This window comes from Dipodomys ordii, unplaced genomic scaffold, assembly GCF_000151885.1.
Source record: "Dipodomys ordii isolate 6190 unplaced genomic scaffold, Dord_2.0 Scaffold34, whole genome shotgun sequence".
Classification (NCBI taxonomy): Eukaryota; Metazoa; Chordata; class Mammalia; order Rodentia; family Heteromyidae; genus Dipodomys; species Dipodomys ordii.
The window spans coordinates 7930057-7953073 of NW_012267250.1; the positions used below are offsets into that span (position 1 = coordinate 7930057).

General features: G+C 37.5%; 1 protein-coding gene across 5 annotated transcripts in view; it reads right to left on the reverse strand.

Moving 5' to 3' along the window:
- The window catches only part of Fam13c (family with sequence similarity 13, member C), a 95168-nt gene that overhangs the window by 67671 nt on the left and 4480 nt on the right, over positions 1 to 23017 (reverse strand). For all 5 annotated transcript variants that reach the window (XM_013017221.1, XM_013017220.1, XM_013017219.1 and 2 more), the window contains 2 exons: positions 19416 to 19472; positions 16706 to 16904 (listed from right to left, as the gene is read on the reverse strand). In XM_013017221.1, coding sequence (XP_012872675.1) covers positions 16706 to 16780 — 75 coding nt within the window. In that variant the 5' untranslated portion in view covers positions 16781 to 16904; positions 19416 to 19472. The remainder of the gene's footprint in view (positions 1 to 16705; positions 16905 to 19415; positions 19473 to 23017) is intronic.

A 23017-nucleotide genomic window follows, 5' to 3' on the forward strand; every position in this document is an offset into this window, starting at 1 on the left:
TATATATATATATATATATATATATATATATATATTCTATGCCTCCATCAGAAAGAATGATACCACTCCATTTGTTAGATAATGGTCATGTAAAATTTGAGTCAGAAATTTTTCTTAGAAATTCTGAGAAAAGTTCAGTCTGACAGCGTTAGGTTTTCTTATGTAACACTGAACTCCATCCAAGTGCTGAACAAAACAAGACACTAGGCAAGGACAGCTCACAGCTTTCAACCTGGCTCAAGGGACATGTCTGTCTTTCTTCCTTCACATTGAACCAACTATCCAGGATTTTAAGGCAAATCTCACTGTTTTCACAAATGCACATAAAGTAGAGGCAGGCCATTTCCAACATTCCCTTTTAGAAGATTTGGGGATGCATTAGATCTTCCCGACTTTACAACACATGCTAATTTTCCTTTGCTTCTTTCTTCTGAGTGGGTTACAGAAGGCCCAGGCAAAAAGAGGAGAAATAATATTATCTCAATAACCAAAAAGGCTTAGATGGATTCCAGTTTGACAGAAACAAAAATAAAAATATTTTAATACTAGGATGAAATAAAGTGGAAATCAAATACTATTCATTGTACTATCTCAAATTTAAATAAACTTAAGAAGAGCAAGAAAATAAATTCTAACAAGATTACTGTAAAATATCTAAGAGAAGAAACAAATTGAAAATTGTAATCAGTTATGAATCTCAGACTCCACTGTGATTTCATGTCCACTTTAAAAATAATTCAGATACCTAATTTTTAATATTAATGAGATTGTGACACCTTATTAATACCCTCAATAATAAATACCTTTAATAATACCCAAGAGGCTAGACTTGATGGGAAGAAGGTACAAAGGTATAAGATATTCACTTCCTCTTAAAAGATCTCCACCTACAATATTAGCCCAAATCAGGACCAATTATATGAGGTTCGCCTCTCATCTTTGTAAAGACTACCCAAACGGCTCTGTGTTCAGTCTTTCAATTAAAGTCATTAGGACTGTTTATCTCTCTGTCTTCTACCAGACTCTGCTGGAAGTTGTTTGTTGACTGTTCCCCAAAGGGTACATATGTAAAGACTTGATCTCCAGGATGGCAGCACTGGGAAGGGCTGTGGGCTTTTAAAAGGTGTGGACCCATGGGAAACTCTTAGTCACTAAGTGCATGCCCCCAAAAGGAATTTTGGAGATGCATCCATTCTTTCACTTTCTGTTCTGCCTCAAGGTGTAACAGTTTTCTCCTATATGAGCTCTTGCCATGATATGCCAATATCCACTGACATCACCACGTCAATATCATGGGCCTCCTTCGGGCTCAGTCTTGGACTTTTAATTTCCAAAATTTCTATTTGCCTCAAAAATTAGTCTGTGTAGAATACTAATACAGACTCTTTAGCCGCAAGAAGAGGTAGACCTTATGCTATGAAGGGGGTTTCCTTTTACACCACAGGATCAGATGATGTATTTGAATTGAACTGAGTATTTCAAATTATAAAAAAAAAACTTGAAAAAACACTAGGAAAGATCTCAAACAGGCCTATTAGATCTGATTCATTATAAGTGACTTTTTATTTGGAAACCAAGCAGTTATCTGAAAGAAAAAAAAAAGCATAGCACCCAGAATGGCATTTGGGGCTGGGCTGAAGATGGAACCAACAACATCGCAAATTAAATGCTTCAAATTAATTTCCATGGAGCTTTTTTGATACAGGAAGCCCAGAGGGAGACCAGATTCTACCAATGACATTGAGAACCATTAAAGAAAGCCCATAAAGGTTCTGAAATGAGGTCACATCATTTCCCTGAATGAAAGCATCTACCAGTGGGTGCTGTGAAGGGCAGGGGGCGGGGGGAAAGGAGAGGTGCCCTATACAGACACATGCTGCAGTAAAAACTCTACAAGGGCCAATCTCACAGGAATCATCTCCCCAATATCACATAGAGTTACTTGGGTTATTAACATGCTATAATTCCCTAGGACATCAAATTTAATTGAAGAGAGGTTTCCCCACCCCCATTAAAACATACATTATTAAGCTTCAGCATTCTCAATGCTTTCTTAAGATGACATTTACACATCAGTCAGGGTTTCTACCTTCTAAAGATAAGAGCAGACTAAATAACTTAAGTGAAGGGTGAACTTATTGGGAAACTTACAGAATAGCCCCAAGGGTGAGAGAACTAGCCTATGGGGCTGTAAGGCCCCAGACATACCAACCTTGTACTCAGAACTCACCCAACCTGGGCACTTCTGTCATCCAGGAGCACAACTTTTTCAAGCTACTCATCCAAAGACTGTTCTGTTATTATTTTATTTATTTCTTTAAGAGTAAATGCTGTTTATCAAACTATTACATTAGTCATATGGCTCACCTTGAGTTCAATGATAGTAAGATATTGGGAGTATATGAATCTTAGGATGGATACAAATGTTAATTCTGTAGTATGCAATGCTCATAACATACACTGGACATTGGATACACATCAAGAACCATGCACATAGCCAAATATCATTTCTTGCAGCATCTGCTCCTATCCCTGGAGCTGACATCTTTGGATTATATGGTATCAAGCTAAGGTTGCAGCAGCTGCATCTGACAAGCAGGATCCAAGTCGTCCCTGTGTCCTACTTGATAGGGAGCATGGAGAAGCCTTAGCAGCTTCTGTAGTGGGAAAAAATGAAAAGACAGAAGAAAGATTCTGCTTTTCTCCCCTGCCTATAAATTCTGTAAGCATAAAACAGAGTTGAGATGCTTGGCAGGCACAGTAGAATGACAAATATCCTCTACTGAGAGATTTCAAAGAAACTCCCTATTATGTAAGTTCAGACTCCTCTGCTACTAAAATCCTAGAAAACGTATTTTAAAAGGACCAGAAAGAGAAATCTCTGCATTGACTCCAAGTCCCTTACAATCCAGCCACTACAACTGTTCCAGTCTAGCTTCCTTCATGACATCCTTTCCACATTTTGAAGTCTAGGCATGACAAATTGGGTGGTAGCTCTAGATTGCCATTATTCCTGTGTCTTCGCTTACAGTGTACTCCCTGAACTTTGGAAAACTCCCTTCCTGCAATTTTCTCTACTTACATAACTCTCATTGCATAACTTGGATCAAAAATCACCTTCTCATATGTAAACATTTCCGCCTAACCCCATCCTTGTGATCCTTTATCTTTGACGGAACCTTCCATCTTAATATCTGAACAAGCAGAATCTACTGTTTGGTAAGCCAAGGGAGAGTTGCATATTAACAGACCAAATAGATATAAGAGCTCTGTTGTCTCATACAGAAAATGGAAAACTTTGAACGCTGGTATATTTAGACATGAAGTCATGGTGAGTTGCAGAGTGAAGCTGGAGTAGAATGTTGTTGACTGGCAGGCTTGGAGAAGCATCTACACTGATTTTACAACTAAGTACATAAAACAGATCTGATGGGTACTGGCCACCACAGCCACAGAATGACCACTCTTTTCCTAAAAGAAAAGGAACTTTGCATTCTCATTTCATCATAGTAACAATATATTAGGCTATAGTAACCATATGAACCAGTTAATATTCTAACATTTTTTGTTTTTTTTTATTTTGAAAATACTGTACAGAGGGGTTACAATTACATGGGCAAGATAATGAGTACATTCTTATCAAGCATTGTAGCCTCTTCCTTTGTTTCCCCTTCCCATGCCTTCCCATCCTCCCCTGGACCTAAAGTTTGTTTTCAACATTTCAGGTATTATGGCAAATACTTTAGAAGGATTATCTCATATAATCCTTCACACAAAGTTACAAGTGGGTACTATTATCTCTCATTTTACAGCTGAGTTCCCTTGGCTGCTTCACCAGAATTTGCATATAAACAAACAGGAGACCAGCCCAGGATCAGGATTCCACTGACGATTGCTAGCCTAGTCTCCCAACCACAAGCACTAGGTCTCATCTCTCTTGGGCCACAGGGACTTTCATGCAGAGATAACCTCAAATGAGGAAGCTGTGGGTCTTCCTGTAGTCATTCAAAACCTCACTGGATGTCAATGGACTCTTCATCTTGCCACCCAATCATGGCCCAAATAGTCTTAAAATTAATATCCAGAAAAATAGGTCATCTATTTCTGTGGCCTTTAAGAAAGTGAGATCTTAATATCATATATTCCATGCCTGAAGCAACTATTAGGTGTAAATGGCTAATCATCAGCCTGCTTAGCTTCTCAGGGTAGGAAGCTTCCAAGAGCTTGAAAACAAACAGAAACACCCACTGCATTAACCAGGCAGCCAATTCTGTTGCTACTTTCTGCTCCTGTGCATACATCCAAACAGGACTCCCCATTTACTACCTTAAAGAAAAACATTTCCTTTGCTCACCCCAAATCTGGCATCTGACATGTACCAAATCACACTTCCCTAAACTTGCCCTTCAGCATAAGCTACTGTGTCTCTCCCACACCTCTCTCATCAAAAAATACAACTAAGTCTATCTGTAATGTATTCCTCTACTAAATATTATATGCTCTTCTCTCCTAGAACTGAGAGGTGATGAACAGATGGTGCAATTCTCCTTTCTCCAGAGTCTAGCCAGGCTTTATCCTCCAAGGTCCATGATACTGTGTTGAAAACAAACTTTACAGCTTCGAGGGTGGGGGAGGGAGAAGTTGGAGAGATGGGGAGGGAAGGGATGGTATGGGAAAAACAAAAGAGTGGGTAAAAATGTCTGATAGAAAGTGTACTCATTACCTTACTCATGTAACTGTAACCCATTTGTACAGTCTCTTTACATAAAAATATATTTTATAAAAAACACTCATAGGGTTGGGAAGGTGGCTCAGTGGTAGAGTGTTTGCCTCACATGCATGAGGCCCTGGGTTTGATTCCTAAGCACCACGTAAGCAGAAAAGGCTGGAAGTGGCGCCGTGGTTCAAGCAGTACAGCACCTTGAGCTGAAGAGCTGAGGGACAGCACCCAGACCCAGATTTCAGGCCCCATAACCAACAAAGAAATAAAAGCACTCATAAAAATTTAAAAGACAAGTAATACCTAGTAACACTATTAGGTTATTATTTTATATGGCTACAACAAATTACTTAATTTTCTGTGCCTCTGCTTCATCAGTTGGGAAAGCCTATGAGAACCAGCACCTCACAGAGTTGTGTAAGTAAACAAAATATTATATATAGATACGCTCAGGATAAATAATTCTTCATAATTATTATAGCTCTCCAGATCTGAGCTATAATATCAGAGCCAGAACCACACAAGTGATATAGAAAAAGAAAGAACACAGGGAGAGATCATTTTGCCTCAAAGACAAAAGTTGTGGGGTCATCCAGGAGCATCCATGGTGCTAAACAATTGCTCCAAGAGTAAATGCTTTAGTCTACATTCAGACATGTCCAACTAACCAACTACTTTCCATATTGAAGTACCCTGCATCCTCCCTTTTTCTATGTCCAGGAACGTCTGTCTGACCTTTATCTGTGTTATGGTTCAATTCTACCATTCTCAAGAAGATTCTGTTCTCTGCCAAAGGAGCAAAAGCTAGCCAAGTACTTTTGTCACAAACTGGCCTTGCTACAACTGCCACCCTCAAGTTTTACAACAGTCTGTCTTGTTTCTGTTCCAAGTCTCCACTTAATGCTACCTGTGATAACTGGATGGCAAATATAGCCCCTATACATCCCGCTTGCCAGTCTATGTAGTAACCCCATCAGTCTACACCAGAACCCCATCACTTCCTTCCATATTCAATAGTGCAGTGAAGAGCTGGCCATAGTCCAACTTTAGATAAAGTTCCTTTACTCTGCTGCCCAAGGTTACTGTGAAAAAATCACATCTCTGTCAGTTTAAAAACAAGAGAAATTTGTTCTCTCACAGTTATAGAGACTACAAGTCCAAAATTAAAGTGTCTTCTAGGGCATGCTCTCTCCAAAAGCTCTAGAGAAGAACCCTTTGTTTTTTGTTTGTTTGGGGGGGGGTTGTTTTGTTTTTCCTTTGCCTTTCCCAGCTTCCGGTGGCTCTTGACATTTATTGGCTGGTGGTGGCATCACTCATTGCCTTTCCCAGCTTCCGGTGGCTCTTGACATTCATTGGCTGGTGGTGGCATCACTCATTGCCTTTCCCAGCTTCCAGTGGCTCTTGACATTCATTGGCTGGTGGTGGCATCACTCATACTTATGCCTTCATCTTCATGGGGACTTGCTCACAGTTCCCTTGTGGCTGTTCCTCCCTCTTCTAATAGCATCAGTCACTGGCTTTAGGATCCATCCTAAGTTCAAGGTCTGCCTACGTTAGTTACTTTTCGTCACTAAAAAAAAAAAAAAAAGGAAAGATGTATCCTGGCTTGTGTCTCAAAGGTTTAGTCCATCAAGATGGGCAGAGCATGGAGGAACAGAGCCGTTTACATCCTGGAGGGAGAAAACAAACTCCTAAGCTAAGGCTTTTGTTTTTCCTCATTGGCTGGCTTTCTTCTTTCCCTTTTGTTCCACTAGATCTCCCTAGTGAATGTGTCCCATCCACAGTAAGGGGGTTCTTCCCCCTTAGCTAATTCTGTCTGGAAACCTCCTCACAAAAACATCCGGAGATGTATTTACTAATATTTTAGGTGCTTTTCAATCAAGTTGAAAATGAGTAGTAATTATCAATTGCTCTACTGTCAGTCTGAGTCCCTCACTCTTCTTCAAAACCTGGATGCAGAAAAGTTGCACCAACAAAAGCAGAGCCCAGGGGCCCAAACATATCACAAAGGAACCAATCACTAACTTCTTACCATCTTGATTTTTATCAGATGAGGGAAATCAGATAGTTAACAATCAACATATTAAATAATATTTCACTTTTCTTTCTCTATATTTTTGTGCTTTCATACTTCAGGTTTTAAAAAAAAAGAGGTTAAAAGAAGGGAATCCCATACTTATTCCATCATGATTCACAATAACCAAAATATGGAACCAATTTAGATACACATGAGCAGGTGAATGAATTATGAAAATGTAGTATGTATATACAATAAATTGTTATTTTGCTATTAATAACAAAATTATGTCACCTACAGGGAAATGGATAGAACTAAAAAACAGAAAACATTATATTAAGTGAAATAAAGCCATACTCAGAAAGATTACTATAACATGTTTTCCCTCATATGTGGAAACAAACAAAAAGGCAAGAGAGACAATTAGGGCTGGGAAGAACATAAGAGAAAGTGAGTGAAGAGGGAGAGCAGGAGAAGAGAGAATAGATATAATCAATGCATGATATATGCAATGTATAGAAATGTCAGAGTGAATCTTATTCATTTAGCTGGACATAGTAAGGCATGCCTGGAACTGAGGTAGGAGGATTGTGAGTTTAAGGCCAGCTAGGCCCACATAGTGGATTCTAGAGTAGCCTGGTCTACCCTACAGACCCAGGACCCAGGGAAGGGCAGGGCAGGTAGGAATAAAGAAAAGAAGAAAAGGGAGGGAAGGGAAAGGAGGGAGGAGAGAGAAGGAGTCAGGGGGATAATTGATATGTATTAATAATGAAACTATAAAAAGAAAAAAAAGATTTTTAAACTAATCCAGGCTTCATTCAATCCTCTTGCTTTTCAAAAAGAACAATAGACAAGTCTTCAGAAGGCCAAGGTGTCTGTGTTTCGGAGTCAGATGCCAGTTTCAAGGATGAGGTAGGAGGGACAATGCCCTCCTGTGGATCCACAGGATAACATTTGAGGATGCTCCCTGGCGCCTCATTCTGGTAATTCATGCCTGTAATCAAGTCAGTGTTTTCTGATTTAAAACACTTAAAAGCCAACCACACCCCCTACCTACCTCACTAGCAAACTGACTCCGCATTAAATCTTGAGAGTCTTCCTTTGGAGATTTAATATTAGCTACAGCTAAAACCTTGCAAATTTAACTTCTGAATGACCTTGACCTTTCTTACTAGAATTTCCCTGACGTTACCAAGAGAAGCAACCACAAATTTTATCTCAGCATGTTAAAGAAGAAAAGTTTTCGGTGGCTTTCTCTTGTCACCCTAGCTTCTCAGGAGGCTCAGATCTGAGGATCAAGGTTCAAAACTAGCTTGGGCATAAAAGTTCTCGAGTCTCCTATCTCCAATTAATCAGCAAAAAGCCGGAACTGAAATTTCACTTAAGTGATAGAGTGCTAGCCTTGAATGAAAAAGCTAAGGGAGAAAGTGAGAGAAGAAATTAGGGCCTAGTATCCCTAAGTTCAAGCTTCAGTACTGGCACCAAAAAAAGAAGGAAAGGAAAGGAAAGGAAGGAAGGAAGGAAGAAAGGAAGAAAGAAAAGGAAGGAAGGAAGGAAGGAAGGAAGGGGAAAAGAAATGGAGGCTGAATGTCTGTATTTGTGCACAAAATCCACTAACTGCGGCTAACACTTAATAATAATATTTCAGAAACTTGTAACAAAACCAAATTCATGCTTTTCCTGGATAACATCATGATCAGAGATTAGTTACCTGTGTCAAGGCATGTGTACAGCAACATAATCCTTAAAGTAGTTTAGCTGTCTTCCCACCAGAGTGTTCACATGTGTGAATGCCATTCATTTCCATTTAATGCAGCAATTTTCAAAACCACAGTACTGTGGCCGTCTACTTATCTTCCATAGACTAATAGTACTATTGTTTCACTTGCTGGTGGCAGAAACTATGTTACTTATGATCATTTTAACACAGAAATTGCTCACAAAGTCAGTCTCCCTATTGACCTGTTCATGGTCACTGCTCATAGCAGGTTGGAGGGAGTCTATGGGACAGGTAGTCTACAAACTCTGAGAGCAGAGTTTTAAACTTTTTGAGTGCTCTTATCCAATTTTCAACGTTTTACTATCTCAAGAGAGTGGGAAATAACTTTTTCCAGGATACTTCCTGCCATTCAAATACTAATGATAAGTTAAATAATGCAAGAAACCTTTTTGACTAGACAGGCTACTGACTTAACTTCCTTGGCCATCTTTAAGTATTCTTGAAAGATAGAACTAAAAATATTCTGGCAGTTCTCAGGCTACAAGGCTATAATTGGCTATTTAGACTTTAGGTGGAGAAGATGAATTTGGCTGAATGTTCCTACTGATTATTTGTCAAAGGGTAACCAGAATAAGAACACATGTGTGCGTGTGCGCACGCACGCACACACGCACGCACACACACACACACACACACACACACACATGCAGAGGATACTTATCTAAATTTGAACTTCAGATGAACAATGAACTTAGGTTTTGTAAGTTATTTATGTAAGCATAACCTATGAAAGTTTAGAAACATACTTATCTCTAAAAGTATCATTCATTGTTCATCTGAAATTCCATATTTTATCTGGTAGATAGATCTCCCACCAAATATGGAAGCCCAAGTTTTAGGTTTGAGGTTGGTAGGTTGTTTCAATCCCACAGTGAGATTAAGTTACCCAAAATGTCAATTCATAATGTTTTGGCTATCCAGATTCGCCAAACAGCTTTACTTCCCAGCTCCAAAACAGGCTGTCAAAGACCTTGCTAAGCTGTTTTCTTTGCTTAAAGAACACTCCACTCTTGGATAAATATCACCAAGTACATGAGGATGTGAATTTACATATGGATGTATATTCATAAGCATAGCTACCACATTTGGAAATATCCAAATTTTCAAATTCATTTTCAGTGGAGAATATTTTTGGACCAGATTTTAAAATGCCTCTAAATCATAGCCTAACTCAAGGGCTGGGCATAACCCAAAGATTAGTTGGCATAACCTAGTCACTATCATATAGAGGTTAGTCAAGGAGTTAGGAAATCTTATGGCAGAAAAAGGTAGCTTGGATGTTGATAAGGAGTCACATCTTGGGTTGCTGGCATTAATGGAATGATTGTGGCATTCAATAAGGTTAGGCTGAGCATGGTCCCAACAACCTATGAAAAAACAAAACAGTCCCAGACAGCTCTGGTCTGATGATTAAAGGCTAAGAATTACTCCCGCTTGACATGTGGGAGAAGTTGATGGCAAAAACCTTAGTCTCCAGAAGTGTTCCACCACTGACCTCTCCCCTGTCTGCAGACCTCAGTCAACACTGGAGGTCTTGAGACACCAGAGTAGCCCTCTTGAGCATGCCACTCTGGGAGAATGCTTTGCATTTCCTTTGCTTTTCATGAATAAATCTGCTCCTACTTAAGTGTCCTCTGGGTACATCCTTGAATTCTAATAAAAGCCAAGAACTTCTGGCTCTCAGACCTTATGACCTGGATCTAGTAGCATTTACTATAAAACAGCAAGACCACAGTTTTCCCTAAATAAAACAGCACAATTAATGAATCCTAAAGTTAAATTAATGCAAAGTCAGTATTATACTTATTCCATTGTTCCCATGGTAGTAAAGAAAGTCTTTAATTGAAGTAATGCTTATACAAAACTTCAGCACTCATTCAAAACAGTAATAATGTATTTCTCCAATTGACACTTAACCTTGTTAGTGTTCTTTTTCTCCTCCTAGTCCTTGACATTAATGACATTAGGACTTCTGTATGTTGAAGGACCAGAAGAGAAGAATGAAGAAGCAATTAATTCATCTTGCCTTGGGTTATGTGCAATTTTGAATAAATAATGTGGAAGTCATTAGTGCTGTTGGCCAGTTTTTCACTTTTCCTTTAGGGTATATTGTAGGATTGTACTTCCTGATCCAGTGTATTATAGGTTTGTGATTACTGGAGGAGCACATAAGCAGCCCTGGCCAATTAGTAGAGAATGAAAATACCGTGTACTACTCCAAGCAGTTGGTACAGATCCCTGCAGAAATCTTTTTCTCTCTGACTCGGAAGTTAGAATCATTTACTTCTTTAATTGACTTCCATTAACAAATACCTCTCAATGTCCAATGGTGGCTACATAACAATTAGAAAATGTATTTTTGTTGTTGTTATTGTTGGTCATGGGGCTTGAACTGTGACCCTGGGCATTGTCCCTCAGTTCTTCAGCTCAAGGCTGGAGCTCTACCACTTGAGCCACAGCACCACTTCTGGTTTTCTAGTGGTTTACTGGAGATGAGTCTCACAGACTTTCCTGCAGGGGCTGGCTTTGAACCGCGATTCTCAGATCTCAGCCTCCTGACTAGCTAGGATTATAGACATGAACCACCGGTACCCAGATAAGAAATGTATTTTTGCTGGTTTGAATCATTAAAGTTCTGGGTTACTTTTTGTTGTTGGTAAATTGTAGCTCAGATTTATTTTAGTATAATAGGATAAAGTAGGGAGAAATGGAAAAAAAAAGGAGAAACATTGCTTATTCCCGATGCAGGAAATATGAGTAATGACTTCCTGGGTTACTTGTAATGGCAGCTCTAGGTTATTGGTTTAGATACCAGCCTAATCCAACTCAGGAACAATATATTTAATAAGATCTTGGAGTCTATCCAGCCAAATGAGTACAAAACATTCTGTAAACTACTTTTAGCCTCCTTCTGCAAACTCTTTTAGCTTATATGACTACCTTCTTTTAAGTTTAACAACCTATTAAAACACATACTCTTATCATCTCTACTTTATAGACATAAAAACAGTCACACTAAGAACTATTTAGTAGATTTTCTAAATCACACAGAAAGTGGCTAGGAAGAACTTTGAACCCATGCCAATCTGTACCTAGGAGCAGACTCTCTACTACTCAGTTAAGAATTCTCCTATAACTTCCCACATACATGGAATATAATCTTCAGCAGTATAATGTCAAAATTTCAAATTTCCCATTACTTGTTCATTTAAATGCCTCAAGTCAGTTATTATGTTTTAAATACAAGTTCCACCAGAATATCATTTTTTTACATTTCTCAGATTTTACATGTAGGTGAACACTGAATGATGAAACACTTCACTTCATTTTAGATTCTTCCACACCAGTATGCAGGCTAAATATATTTGTATATTTTGAAAAAATGATAAAATTATTTCCTAAACATTCTTAGGATCCTTTGAAAAAAAGAAAGAAAGAAAGAAAAAAGAAACTTTTACCAACATAATCACTGAAAAACAGGGTATTTGCTAATGCAAAGAGGAATGTCAGAATCTGATGACCACCGAAACCAACAAACCCAAACACGGAGTCGTGTTTTTTATTTTCAAGGAACCTGCATGTCTCAGAACTCCACTCTCATGAATTTCCACCATTTTACTTTTTGAACAGTAAAGGGAAACTCACAAAACAGAGCAGAGGATCACTTTTCTTTCTGATGAGGAAGATCTTCCAGAAAATCCACCACAAAACAGAAATTAAAGTAAAACATCTATAATGCAGCTTCAAAATTGTGCATGAGAAATTATATGGCATAAATGAATGGTCAAAACAATGTTCTAAACCAGTTATTGGCACAATAAATTCACACTCTTGACACACTGAAAGAAGCAAAAATTGCACACAAAGTAAAATAGTAATCAGAAGAGGATTCTTAGTGCCTTTTAGGGTGGGGAAATGGCCCAGTGTTTGGCCATTGCCTTTCTTTCAGTATTGAGTATTATCTTTTTTTATTTTTTAATTTATAGTCTATTACAGTAACAATTATGCCTGCCAAATAGAAAAATATAGTACTTCATAGGTTATTTTGCCTGAAAGTATTTGGAGATTTTGATTTCTGCAGAAAGATAAAAATGAAATTTTCACAATCAGATCTGGATCTCTTTCCAGTCTCTTAACATACCTATTGGAGCCAAGTGGAAGAAGCCTTATATGATGTATGCCAGACAACACAGCTGGTCTCCCCAAGGAAATGGCTTACCAAAAGGATCACAGTACACAGTTCACTGCAGAACGCTTGAATCTCCTACTTTTTGAAGGAGATAAAATAGCCAGCAGACAGGAGGACAGAAAGATGGAGCATAGCATGATGCTAAATGGCAAGGAATAAGGATGACTAAACTCCATCTATGACTGCTCAAAATGAATGCCCTCTTGGCAGTTATGAGATCCAATACAGGAATTTGTTCTTTTGAGTCTAATCTTCCACAAATCAGGTTGTCATGGATTCATATTATGACTTGCAAGACACTCAATGTAGGGCACTTTTAATTTTTATAATATATCTCAACACATGCCTTGATTCAGTTCTTTCTCTTGGACTATTTGCTAATTACACCTTCTAAAAAAGGTCACATAGTTACTAGATTCGAACTTGACCTGGAATTTATGCTTATCAGGGACTTAGACATCTTGTTTTAACTTCAAGTTTAACATGTCAATGAATTCTAATTAACAGCTTCCCTAAACCTGGCCATTTCAGGAGAGACAGATCTTTGAAAGGTCCCTATTCAAACCATTCTTTTCCAAAGCCCATTGTCTAAAGAAGAAAGGGATAAACAAGCAGAAAGGGAAACTGATTCTGCTTCAAATAAACATGTTCCTTATCCCAAATAGTCTAACTTCTCAGAGGATATTCTTGCATTGTCTTCATGATTCCTGATTTTGTTTGAGCCATAAACATGCTTAAAATCCTCCTCTTTTAAATCATTCAAAGTGAGTACAAAACTGGAATGCATTAGTCATACAAGTACACAGGCCTCATATTTGCTATCCTATTTGTAGTTCCTTTTTAGAGACATGGTCAAGGCCAAGATCAAAGAAAAGTTACTCAAAGCAATATCTGAATCTCAACCAATGAAAATGGATAGCTAATTCTGGATGTGGGTATAATGGGGGAAAAAAATAAGCTATTAAGCCAAACTTTTCAATAATTTCTATCCAATTCCTTTCTCAGGTACAGAGTAACTCTTGACTTTGTCCTGAATGTAATCTTTGTGTGGAAAGAGAATTCAGAAAAGGTTCAACACCTACAAAAGTATGCTTTAGATTCAAGAGGGCTGGTTTTAAACTATAAAGGTTGTTTCCATAGAATCTTCACATAGGCTTTTGGGAAATGATGAGCACATAACAAATTAGTTAGGACCTAGTACCTTATGGCGGCGACAATTATGAGGCAGGATTCACAACTGCAGCATAAGCTCAGATCCAAACGAATCCAGCCTTATAAACAGAATCACTCTCTCAATCTCACTGTGTAGTAAACCTAATGATCAGGACATTTATTTACACTGTAACCAAAACTGAGAGATGGAGGAGAATGATGAAAAAGTGACAGTGTTCAAGATAACTTGTATTTACATTTCAATTCAACATGACATGTTGAGTTGAAACATCTTTGTACAACTACTTAAGGGGATTTTTTTTAACTTTTGAAATAGTTCTATCAAATTCGCCAATATTTGTCTAAATCTTGGTAGAGCTTTACTAGATATCAGACAATACTATAATGTTATCATTGACAAATATAGTTATTGTTTAAAATGTTGATTCATCCAAAGCCTTTGAATCTAGCATCATATTAGCCACTTGTTTTTAATCAGTAATGTCCATCAAAGATAAAATCCCCAGTGGAATTTAGAGGCTTGCTCTATCTGGTTCAATGAGCTTCATTCTCAAATATAACCTTGCAGGCAAAACATTGATTGCATAATGGATTTTCCCAATTATATCCTGGCTAAAAGGGAGACAGATTGCTCATAGAGCTTAATAAAAATACAGATGTCTAGGATGTACTCCAGACTTAATGCATCTTTTTATTTGATGTTCTTGGAATTGTCTGGTAGGATTATTATGTTACATTTTAAGGTTTTTGCTCTCAGTAAAACTATATTCATCCATCTTTATTAAAATCAGAATCAATATTCCCAGAATTCTTTGAAAATAGGCTTAGTCATTATCCTTTAAGACATTCTGATCACTTAGGCAGAATGATTTTACTATCTTGTTTTGCATGTCACAAAAATGATTTTACTAACTTGTTTCACATTATTATGAATTGAAGATCTTTCACATTCTAAAATTACTGGCAGTAAATCAATCACAGATTTAAGTTTCTGACATCTATAGATTTGTTTTCCTTCACTGCTTACTTGAGATTTTACTCAGCTTTAGGCCAGTGTTTGTATCCTTGACAAAGACAAATCTCAAGAGCCCCATGATAATAGACCAAGTCTTTAAACAATTGCTTCCTCAAAGGAAAGTGCAGACTTTACATACAGGGATCTGATGATACCAGTGGGCTGAGTCAGGATTTGTAGAACTTTAGTGAAAGAGCAGATGGCTTTATGATACACTAATCCTGGATCAGGAGGAACAGGATTAAATGTGTAAGACTGAATGGCTGATCAGGGAAGTTTTATTGGAGTTATTTGATATTTTATTGTCTTCATGTTCTCCTTGTTGAAAATATAAGCAACCGCCTCTATTTCAAGTATCTATAACAATGACAGTTTAATACACATTGCTTGTGCAAACTGAAATGAAACATTTGAAAAAAAATAGTATCTGAGTCTCATTGACTCCTAGAGTTCAGGAATTTAGAACAAAAGGTCCTTTCTTTTTCATAGAAATAGGGTTGTTTGAATGTATTCCATAATTTTAACCAGAAAACATTAATAGGAAAATCCATTATAAAATCGATGTTACCTACAAATGAAGATCGTTGCATCAGAAGCTGGAGGCCACTTAAACTCCACTGGGAATTTTACCTGCAGTCCAGGATTTCAATGCTATATATATATATTTTTTATTTATATTTTTTTTTGGTCAATCATGAGGACAGAACTCGGGGCCTGGGTGCTGTCCCTCAGCTCTTCAGTTCAAGGCTAGAGCCCTACAACTTGAGCCACAGCACCACTTCCGGGGTTTTTTCTGCTTAGGTGGTGCTGAGGAATCAAACTCATGGCCTCATGCATGCAAGGCAAGCACTCTACCACTGAGCCAACTTCCCAGCCCCCCACCACACACACACACAGTGTTTATTATGACCAAAGACTATGCAAGTATGTCTCTCTACCAAACTACAGGAAGACAAGAAAGAGGGTATTCTGAGGAAAAAAGGTGGGTCACTTCAAATCCCATAATGGCAAAAATGACCCTGGGTAGAAAATGCATATCATATATTATATAATATATAGCTTACATATAGTTTATGATATATAGCTTAATAATAAGCTTTATATATGGTTTTATATAAATTTTATATATAATTATGTTGTATATAAATTTTATATATAATTATGTATAAATTATATATAAAAGTAAACTATATAAACTTTATGTAAACTTTATATATAAAAAGTTTATATATAACTGTATATATTATACATATAAATCATGTATAAATTATATATAAAGCTATGTACAATTTATAATATATAAATATTATATAATATAAACTTTATATATGCAATTTATAATATATGTGAATATATATAAAGTTTTGATTTATTACCAAAATGTAGTTGGAAAGATACTGATTGAGCTGTGAATCCAAATACTACACACACATACATACAGATACACACCTGAGTGTTTATCCAAGGTTGCTAAACTGCAGGCTAAGTACAAAGTTCTAGATCTAACTTGGACTTCTGCTTTTGCTGAATAGGATTCCTGCATTATCACCCTGGAGGAATGAAGATAGATCCAATTCCCTACCTTCCCCCTAAAGAGCATAGCTGCTCCTTTAAATCCAAGTCCTGTATGAAGAATGCCAGAGTAAAAGGGCACTAAATGGTACACTTGTCCAATTTCTAGCACCCAATTTCTAACAAAAACATCCATGGGTTCAGATTGGCAGTACAACCTCCAGCCAAGGGTCTGCCAGGATGTACTCTCGCCTAAGAAGCACTCACGAAGGCGAAGGCCTCGGCAGCTGGAACCGTACCTGGCTTTCCCTGTGGCTCCTTCCGCTCTCAGTTCTGAAGCTGGACTTGGGCTTGCGGGACTTGAAGTTGCCCATGCTGGGTCGTAGCACACCGTCCACCAGCACGGTCTGCTCTACATGCTGCTGCGCCTCGAAGGAGGGGGCCACGTGCTCCTCTACCAGTCCTGCGTCCGGATAATTCTCTTTATTGTTTTCATCTCTATAAGAGGAAAGTCTAAATTTAGGCAAGTTCCAAAAATTAGACAGACCTGTAGGGGAAGGTGTGCTTGACACTATTCATTGCCACAGAACTTACAGGGTATTTAGATTCGTCTAGGCTTCACCAAATTTACAGAAACCAGGACTTAGAGAATGTGAATTTTACCTTATAAACCACTCTTTCTTCCCTTCCAGTCTTTATGAGGGGATATATGGTGATTAATTATATATATATATGTGTGTGTGTGTGTGTGTGTGTGTAATATGTATTTATTACTATTTGTATATAGACATTTTTATGTATACATGTAATATATGTATACATATTAACTATATACATACTGCTGTTTGTTTTTAATTTTTTCACTCTAATATGCTTTCACATATTTCCTATTGTTCTCTGACAGTACTGCTGTTAGATAATGTAGTGTCAAGTTGATAGATTGACTCTAAAATGCAGAGATGAATATGCCTAATTGAAAGTCCACTTTACACAGACCCAGACAGGTAAGGGAGTTCTCCAGTTTCTCGTGCTTCTGTTCTTGCTTCAAGGTGCTATGGTTTCTTTTCATTGGTAATGTCAGTTTATAATCATCTCCCTGTAATTTTCAGAGAAAATTATAACAGGGTCTATCTTGACAGGATGTGAGTCACCTGGGTAAAATTGAAAGCAAAGCACCCAAGTTTTACAGAGGTATACCATCTGAATAATAACCTGAATGAAGAGTCAAATACCCCAGATTCTGGGTTCTATCAGAGCCAAATCACTAAAGCAGACAAAATAGGCTAGTATTGCCTTAATGTGCTCAGTGTTAAAATGGCACTTGTATTTTTCATTCTGCAATCTAATCTTTTTAACACTAACATGGTAATGTTCCTGTCTGAAGTTGTTTGTCACATTTAAGTGTCTTTGCACTTTGTTTTGTTTTGTTAATTTTGCTTGCTAAGAATCAGCAAACACTTTGAAACATAACTCAAAGGGGCCTTCTTTATATATGGCCAATGTTGGAAAAGTAGATTTACAAAACTAAAATGATCCCTTTCATACCCATTCCATAAATGCTACCACAACTGTGCTTTTATGTCACATTTCCAAGGTGCCCAAAATTTGTAAATATGATCCTCACTTGGAAGGCAAGAAACGAATTGAAATAGCCTAAAGCAACTTTCTTCTGTTTTACAAATGTATAATCTGATTACAAAAAGCATATTTAGAAATGTGTTTTAGTATTATTGTTTCCTGAAACCAAAAAATACATATGTTAGGTAATTTATGTTGCTACTTGCTAGAATAAGTCATAACTGAAAACGCATGGAGAAAGCTGTATACAGCATGACTGAATACATCAAGAGTTCAAAAGAAGCTTCTACATATGACTTAGTGGCCTGGGCTACATCTCATCATTTTGCCTCTATGATCCTCATCTGTAAAATGGATCATTTCTGCCTCTCAGAGAGAAAACAGTCCGTGAGATGCCTTCCATACAAAGCTGGCTGGTGGCCACAACCCAGTAAATGAAAGCTATTGTCTCTCTCAGGCAGGGCCTTTGCCAAGTGGTTATTTGCAAAGAATAATATCTAAGGGTTCTTTTTAGTTTCCTCAATACCTCCAGGATAAATTCCAAACTACTTAGCAAGATACACAAAACCAATAAAAATCTAGTCCTTGTTAATCTCTAGAGAGTCCTTTTATTTCTTATCACCCCTTGTCTTCCTGCCTAGCTGTTGTTCCTTCAGCTCAGACCATTTGTTCTACCTTCTGTTGGCTTTCCAGTAAGCTGCTCCTACTGCTTTTACTATTTTTAACCTTGCAGACACACACACACACACACACACACACACACACACACACACAAGAACGCACACATACACACATTTCACCCTCTCTTTGCAGCTTGGATCATCTGTTTACTTTCTACTACCTCCCATCTTTTATAGATGGGTTTCCAGGAGCAGGATTAGATTGACTTTCTCTTGCCTGATTTGGACACATCAAAGAGGTCTTCAAAAATATTTGTTATCTGAACTGCAGAGTCGCTAAGACCTGGATGCAAAGTCTACTTTATCTAGGTATAATGGATGAGCTATAATGCCCGCTGAGCCTCGGTTTGCTTATTTACAAGGTGAGAAGGAAAACAATCAATTCCTTTTCAGTTGCTTAGATTAAATAATAAAATGCACATGGATGAACTTGGGACTGTGAAGAGCCTCTCAGTGGCCAGGATAACACCCCAGATGCCCACTAACATGTTTGGCAAAAAATGCAGCATTTTTCCATAGAAACATTGTTCAACCAAATAGGAATTTATTGAGAATTTCCCATATATCACACACTGTCCTGGGGGTATAAGTGGATTGGTGGAATCCAAAAATGTGTGAGACAAAACGTAGGCAGCAAGTCAAGTAGAGGCGATGAGACATGAAAACAAATAATTAGAATTCAAAGAAGAGACACCAGACACAGATGGTTGCTACCTCTTTCAAACAAAAACCAAGAAATGGTGGATCATACCTGAGACTAGAGCAATCAGTCTGAGCTTCATGTAGAGAGACTGTGTCTTCGTCACACCTGGGGAGAAGTGGAAGAAAAAGCATGTCAGATCCACTTATATTAGCAATGATCCAGAATTATCTCAAGACTAGCATGGTACATTATAAAAAAGGTAACCCTTCTCACCATTCTCCAGACCAGCCCTGATTCCTAACCAGATAACAGCACCAAGATTGTCATAGCAGTAAATTTAAAAGGTGAGAGCCAAATATGACTCTTCTTTCCCACATCACCGTACTAGAGCCGCCACCTAAGCTAACAAGATCTCACCCAGGATCCAGGTAGTCTTAGCATATGGTTATTCGGCACCAAAAAGAGTGGATTGTTTTGGTTCAAATGATTCTACCTTGCAAAAGATTCCACATTTGCAAAAATAACTCTTTTATGTTCTCATTATATAGTCCCAAAGTTTATCCCGTTGGCCTTGGACTTCCTTGATCTTAGGGAAACAATACAGTTCCTTTTCATAAATCTTCAGAATTAACTTTATGACAAAGTCTTGGTTCTTCGATATTGAACAATCTTTTTTTAAAAACTTTTACTGAAATGTAATGTACAGCAGAGTTACAGTTACGTAAGTAAGGTAATGAGCACATTCCTTGTCAAACATTGTTACCCTCCCTCATTTTCTCCCACTTTTCCTTCTCCCCCACTTCTTTCCCTCCCCCCACCCCCAAGTTATAAAGTCAGCGCATTACCTTGCCCAGGGAAGTCTGGAGTGGAACAGTTTTCTTACTCTAGACTTGGTTTTTGTTCTCAGCTATTCCTACCCTGCCCCATCCCAGTCTGGAATGCTTTCTGTCTTCAGTTCCTAATCATCTTTCACTGCTCAGGTTAGGTTTTCACCAGCTCCAGAAAACTTCCCAGTCAGGTGCATAGATAATGCTGTGATTTTTTTTAATATATATTTTTTATTGTACAGATACTGTACAGAGGAGTTACAGTTAAGTGACTAAGTTAATGAATAATATCCTATGGAGTATTGTTATCCTCTCCTTTGTTTTTCCCCTACCATCCCTTCCCTTCCTACCTCCCCAACTCTTCCCTCCCCCACCCCACCCCAAGTTGTAAAGTTTGTTTTCAACCTAGTGTCCTGTACATCTCATTATTACATGGGTCAACCTGTATCCTTATTTCAGCATTTTGTTATTTCCCTTTCCCTCTTCAAATCAGAAATATATACATATATATACATATATACATATATATGTATATATATATACATATATATATATGTGTGTGTGTGTATATATATATATATATATACGATGCAGGGCACCGGAATCAAATACAGTGAAAATGGGTTATACCATGGGGGAAGAACATGCAAAAGAAACAAAAAAATCATATAGTACATTATAAGTACATTAAAAACTACAGCAAGAAAGATAAAACCTCTCATGTCCCTATCTTGGTGTTCATTTCACATAGCATCATCTTATCTGGTCCTATGTACATAGCTTTTGACCTTTTCTGCTTGTCCTAGACATATACTAGTTATTACAAATAAGGGAAATCAATTTTGTGATCTTGCTTCAACATTAATGCATAAATGCTTGCTGTTCATTCTGAGGGTTAAGCAACCAGTGAATCATGCCTCCTATTGCTATGTAGTCCTTAGTTCCTTACAGGTTTTTTTAATTATGTGATTTATGTGAAGAAATAACTATAAACATGGTTATCACACTAATTTATTTTTCCGGAGATACCGATGTAGTACTCTTCAGTTGATATGTAGTACTACTTCAGGTTGATACTTAAAAATATATAGTTGAATTGAAATTTAGTGTTTCCTCCGCAGTTGTCCCTGAAATAATTTCATAATTACTTAGCATTCAGCATATGCCAGTTATAATGTTGGAACTGTGCTTTCAAGACTGTCTAGGGTTAGAGACTAGAACTTGGTTTGTTTTGTTTTTTAATTTCCAATTCACTATGGACAAATACTTAAAGGTGTCCCAGAAATGTCAAGTCTTACTAAAGTTATTAAATGCTTCTTCCTTATTTCTGTTTTTTTCTGGATTTAGATAAGCTACAAACAATTTAGATGCTTATGCTTTGAGATGCACCACTTATAAAGGGCACAAAATTTAACACAAAATTCAGTGGCTCAAGCCTGTAATCCTAACTACTCATGAGGTGGAGATACAAAGAATAGAGGTTTAAAGCCCTCTGGGCAGAAAAGTCCTTCTGACTCCATCGCAAATTAATCAGCACAAAGTCAGACTGGAGGCATGGCTCAAGCAGTAAAGCACAAGCCAAGAAGAATGTGAGGCCCTGAATTTAAGCCCCAGCCTGTTAAATACAATTCTTTCACTACATTAAGTAACTTAATTTTTTAAAAAAATATTCTGTACCGGCAATGATGTATAATTAACCCACAAGTGAATTGATGATAGCTCTATTTCTTTTCCCCTAAGAAGCTCTTTTTAAATTATGGCTTATGTAGTGAGTTAAACAAAGCCCACCTACAGACTCTAACCCCTTTTATCTGCTGAAATATTTTGTTCCTTGTTGCAAGAAAAAAAATACTTAACTTAAAAAATTATTTTAACTGAATAATCCAAATGTCCTTACTGCTTCATGTCTTTGTCAAATACTCGCTCTGTCCATCTCAGGAAAAACAAATAAATTCACAAGTACAGCATTCTATTCCAGCAGTGGCATTCATCTAACAGAGCATCTGGGCTTTTATAGCATGAATAATAATAATATTTTCTAATAGCAAAGAATAGAAATCCAAGACTGGAACATGGCTCAAGTAATAGAGTGGATACCTTAACAAGAGTGAGGCCCTGACTTTAATTCCTAGTACTACAAAGGGAAAGAAGAAAGAAAGAAAGAAAGAAAGAAAGAAAGAAAGAAAGAAAGAAAGAAAGAAAGAGGAAGGAAGGAAGATGAAGAGAGAAAAATGAGAGAAGGAAAGAGAAAGAAAGAAGGAGGCAGGGAAGCAGGCAGGCAGACTGGCAGGAAGGGAAGGGAAAGAAAGGAAGAGAAGGGAAGGGAAGGGAAAGGAAGAAAAGGAAAGGTAATAGAAGAAAAGGGAAGGGAAGGAAAAGGAAAAGGAAGAAAAGGAAGGGGAAATGAAGGGGAAAAGAAAGGAAGAAGAGACAGAATTTTGCTTCCAAGGAACTAGGGCTCAATCTGTACCTAGGATTCAACCCTAGAGCCCAACCATGCCAATTGTTTGGGAATTTGGCAAGAACTTATTTCTTTCCCGCCCCCTGATTTGATTTATTAATCTTTCTCCTCAAAATACGATCAGTGGAAACTCATTGATGGAGATGTATTACATTTATAATACTGATGTATTGAATGATAGCTCCATTGTACAATCATAATGAAATTTTTTTAAATGAAACATACAAAGTTACCAATGTTTTCTGAAGCATAAGACTGGACTAGATTCACAGATCCAATTGAAATATCTTCTGACAACTCCAGCAGCCACTTAGAGAAACACAATTCCAAGATCCCAGATTCAGCTATCTAAATTGGTCTCTCTATTGGCCATAACACAATTTATCTTCTGGTTCTATCGTCTGGTTCTATCTTCTCAAGTC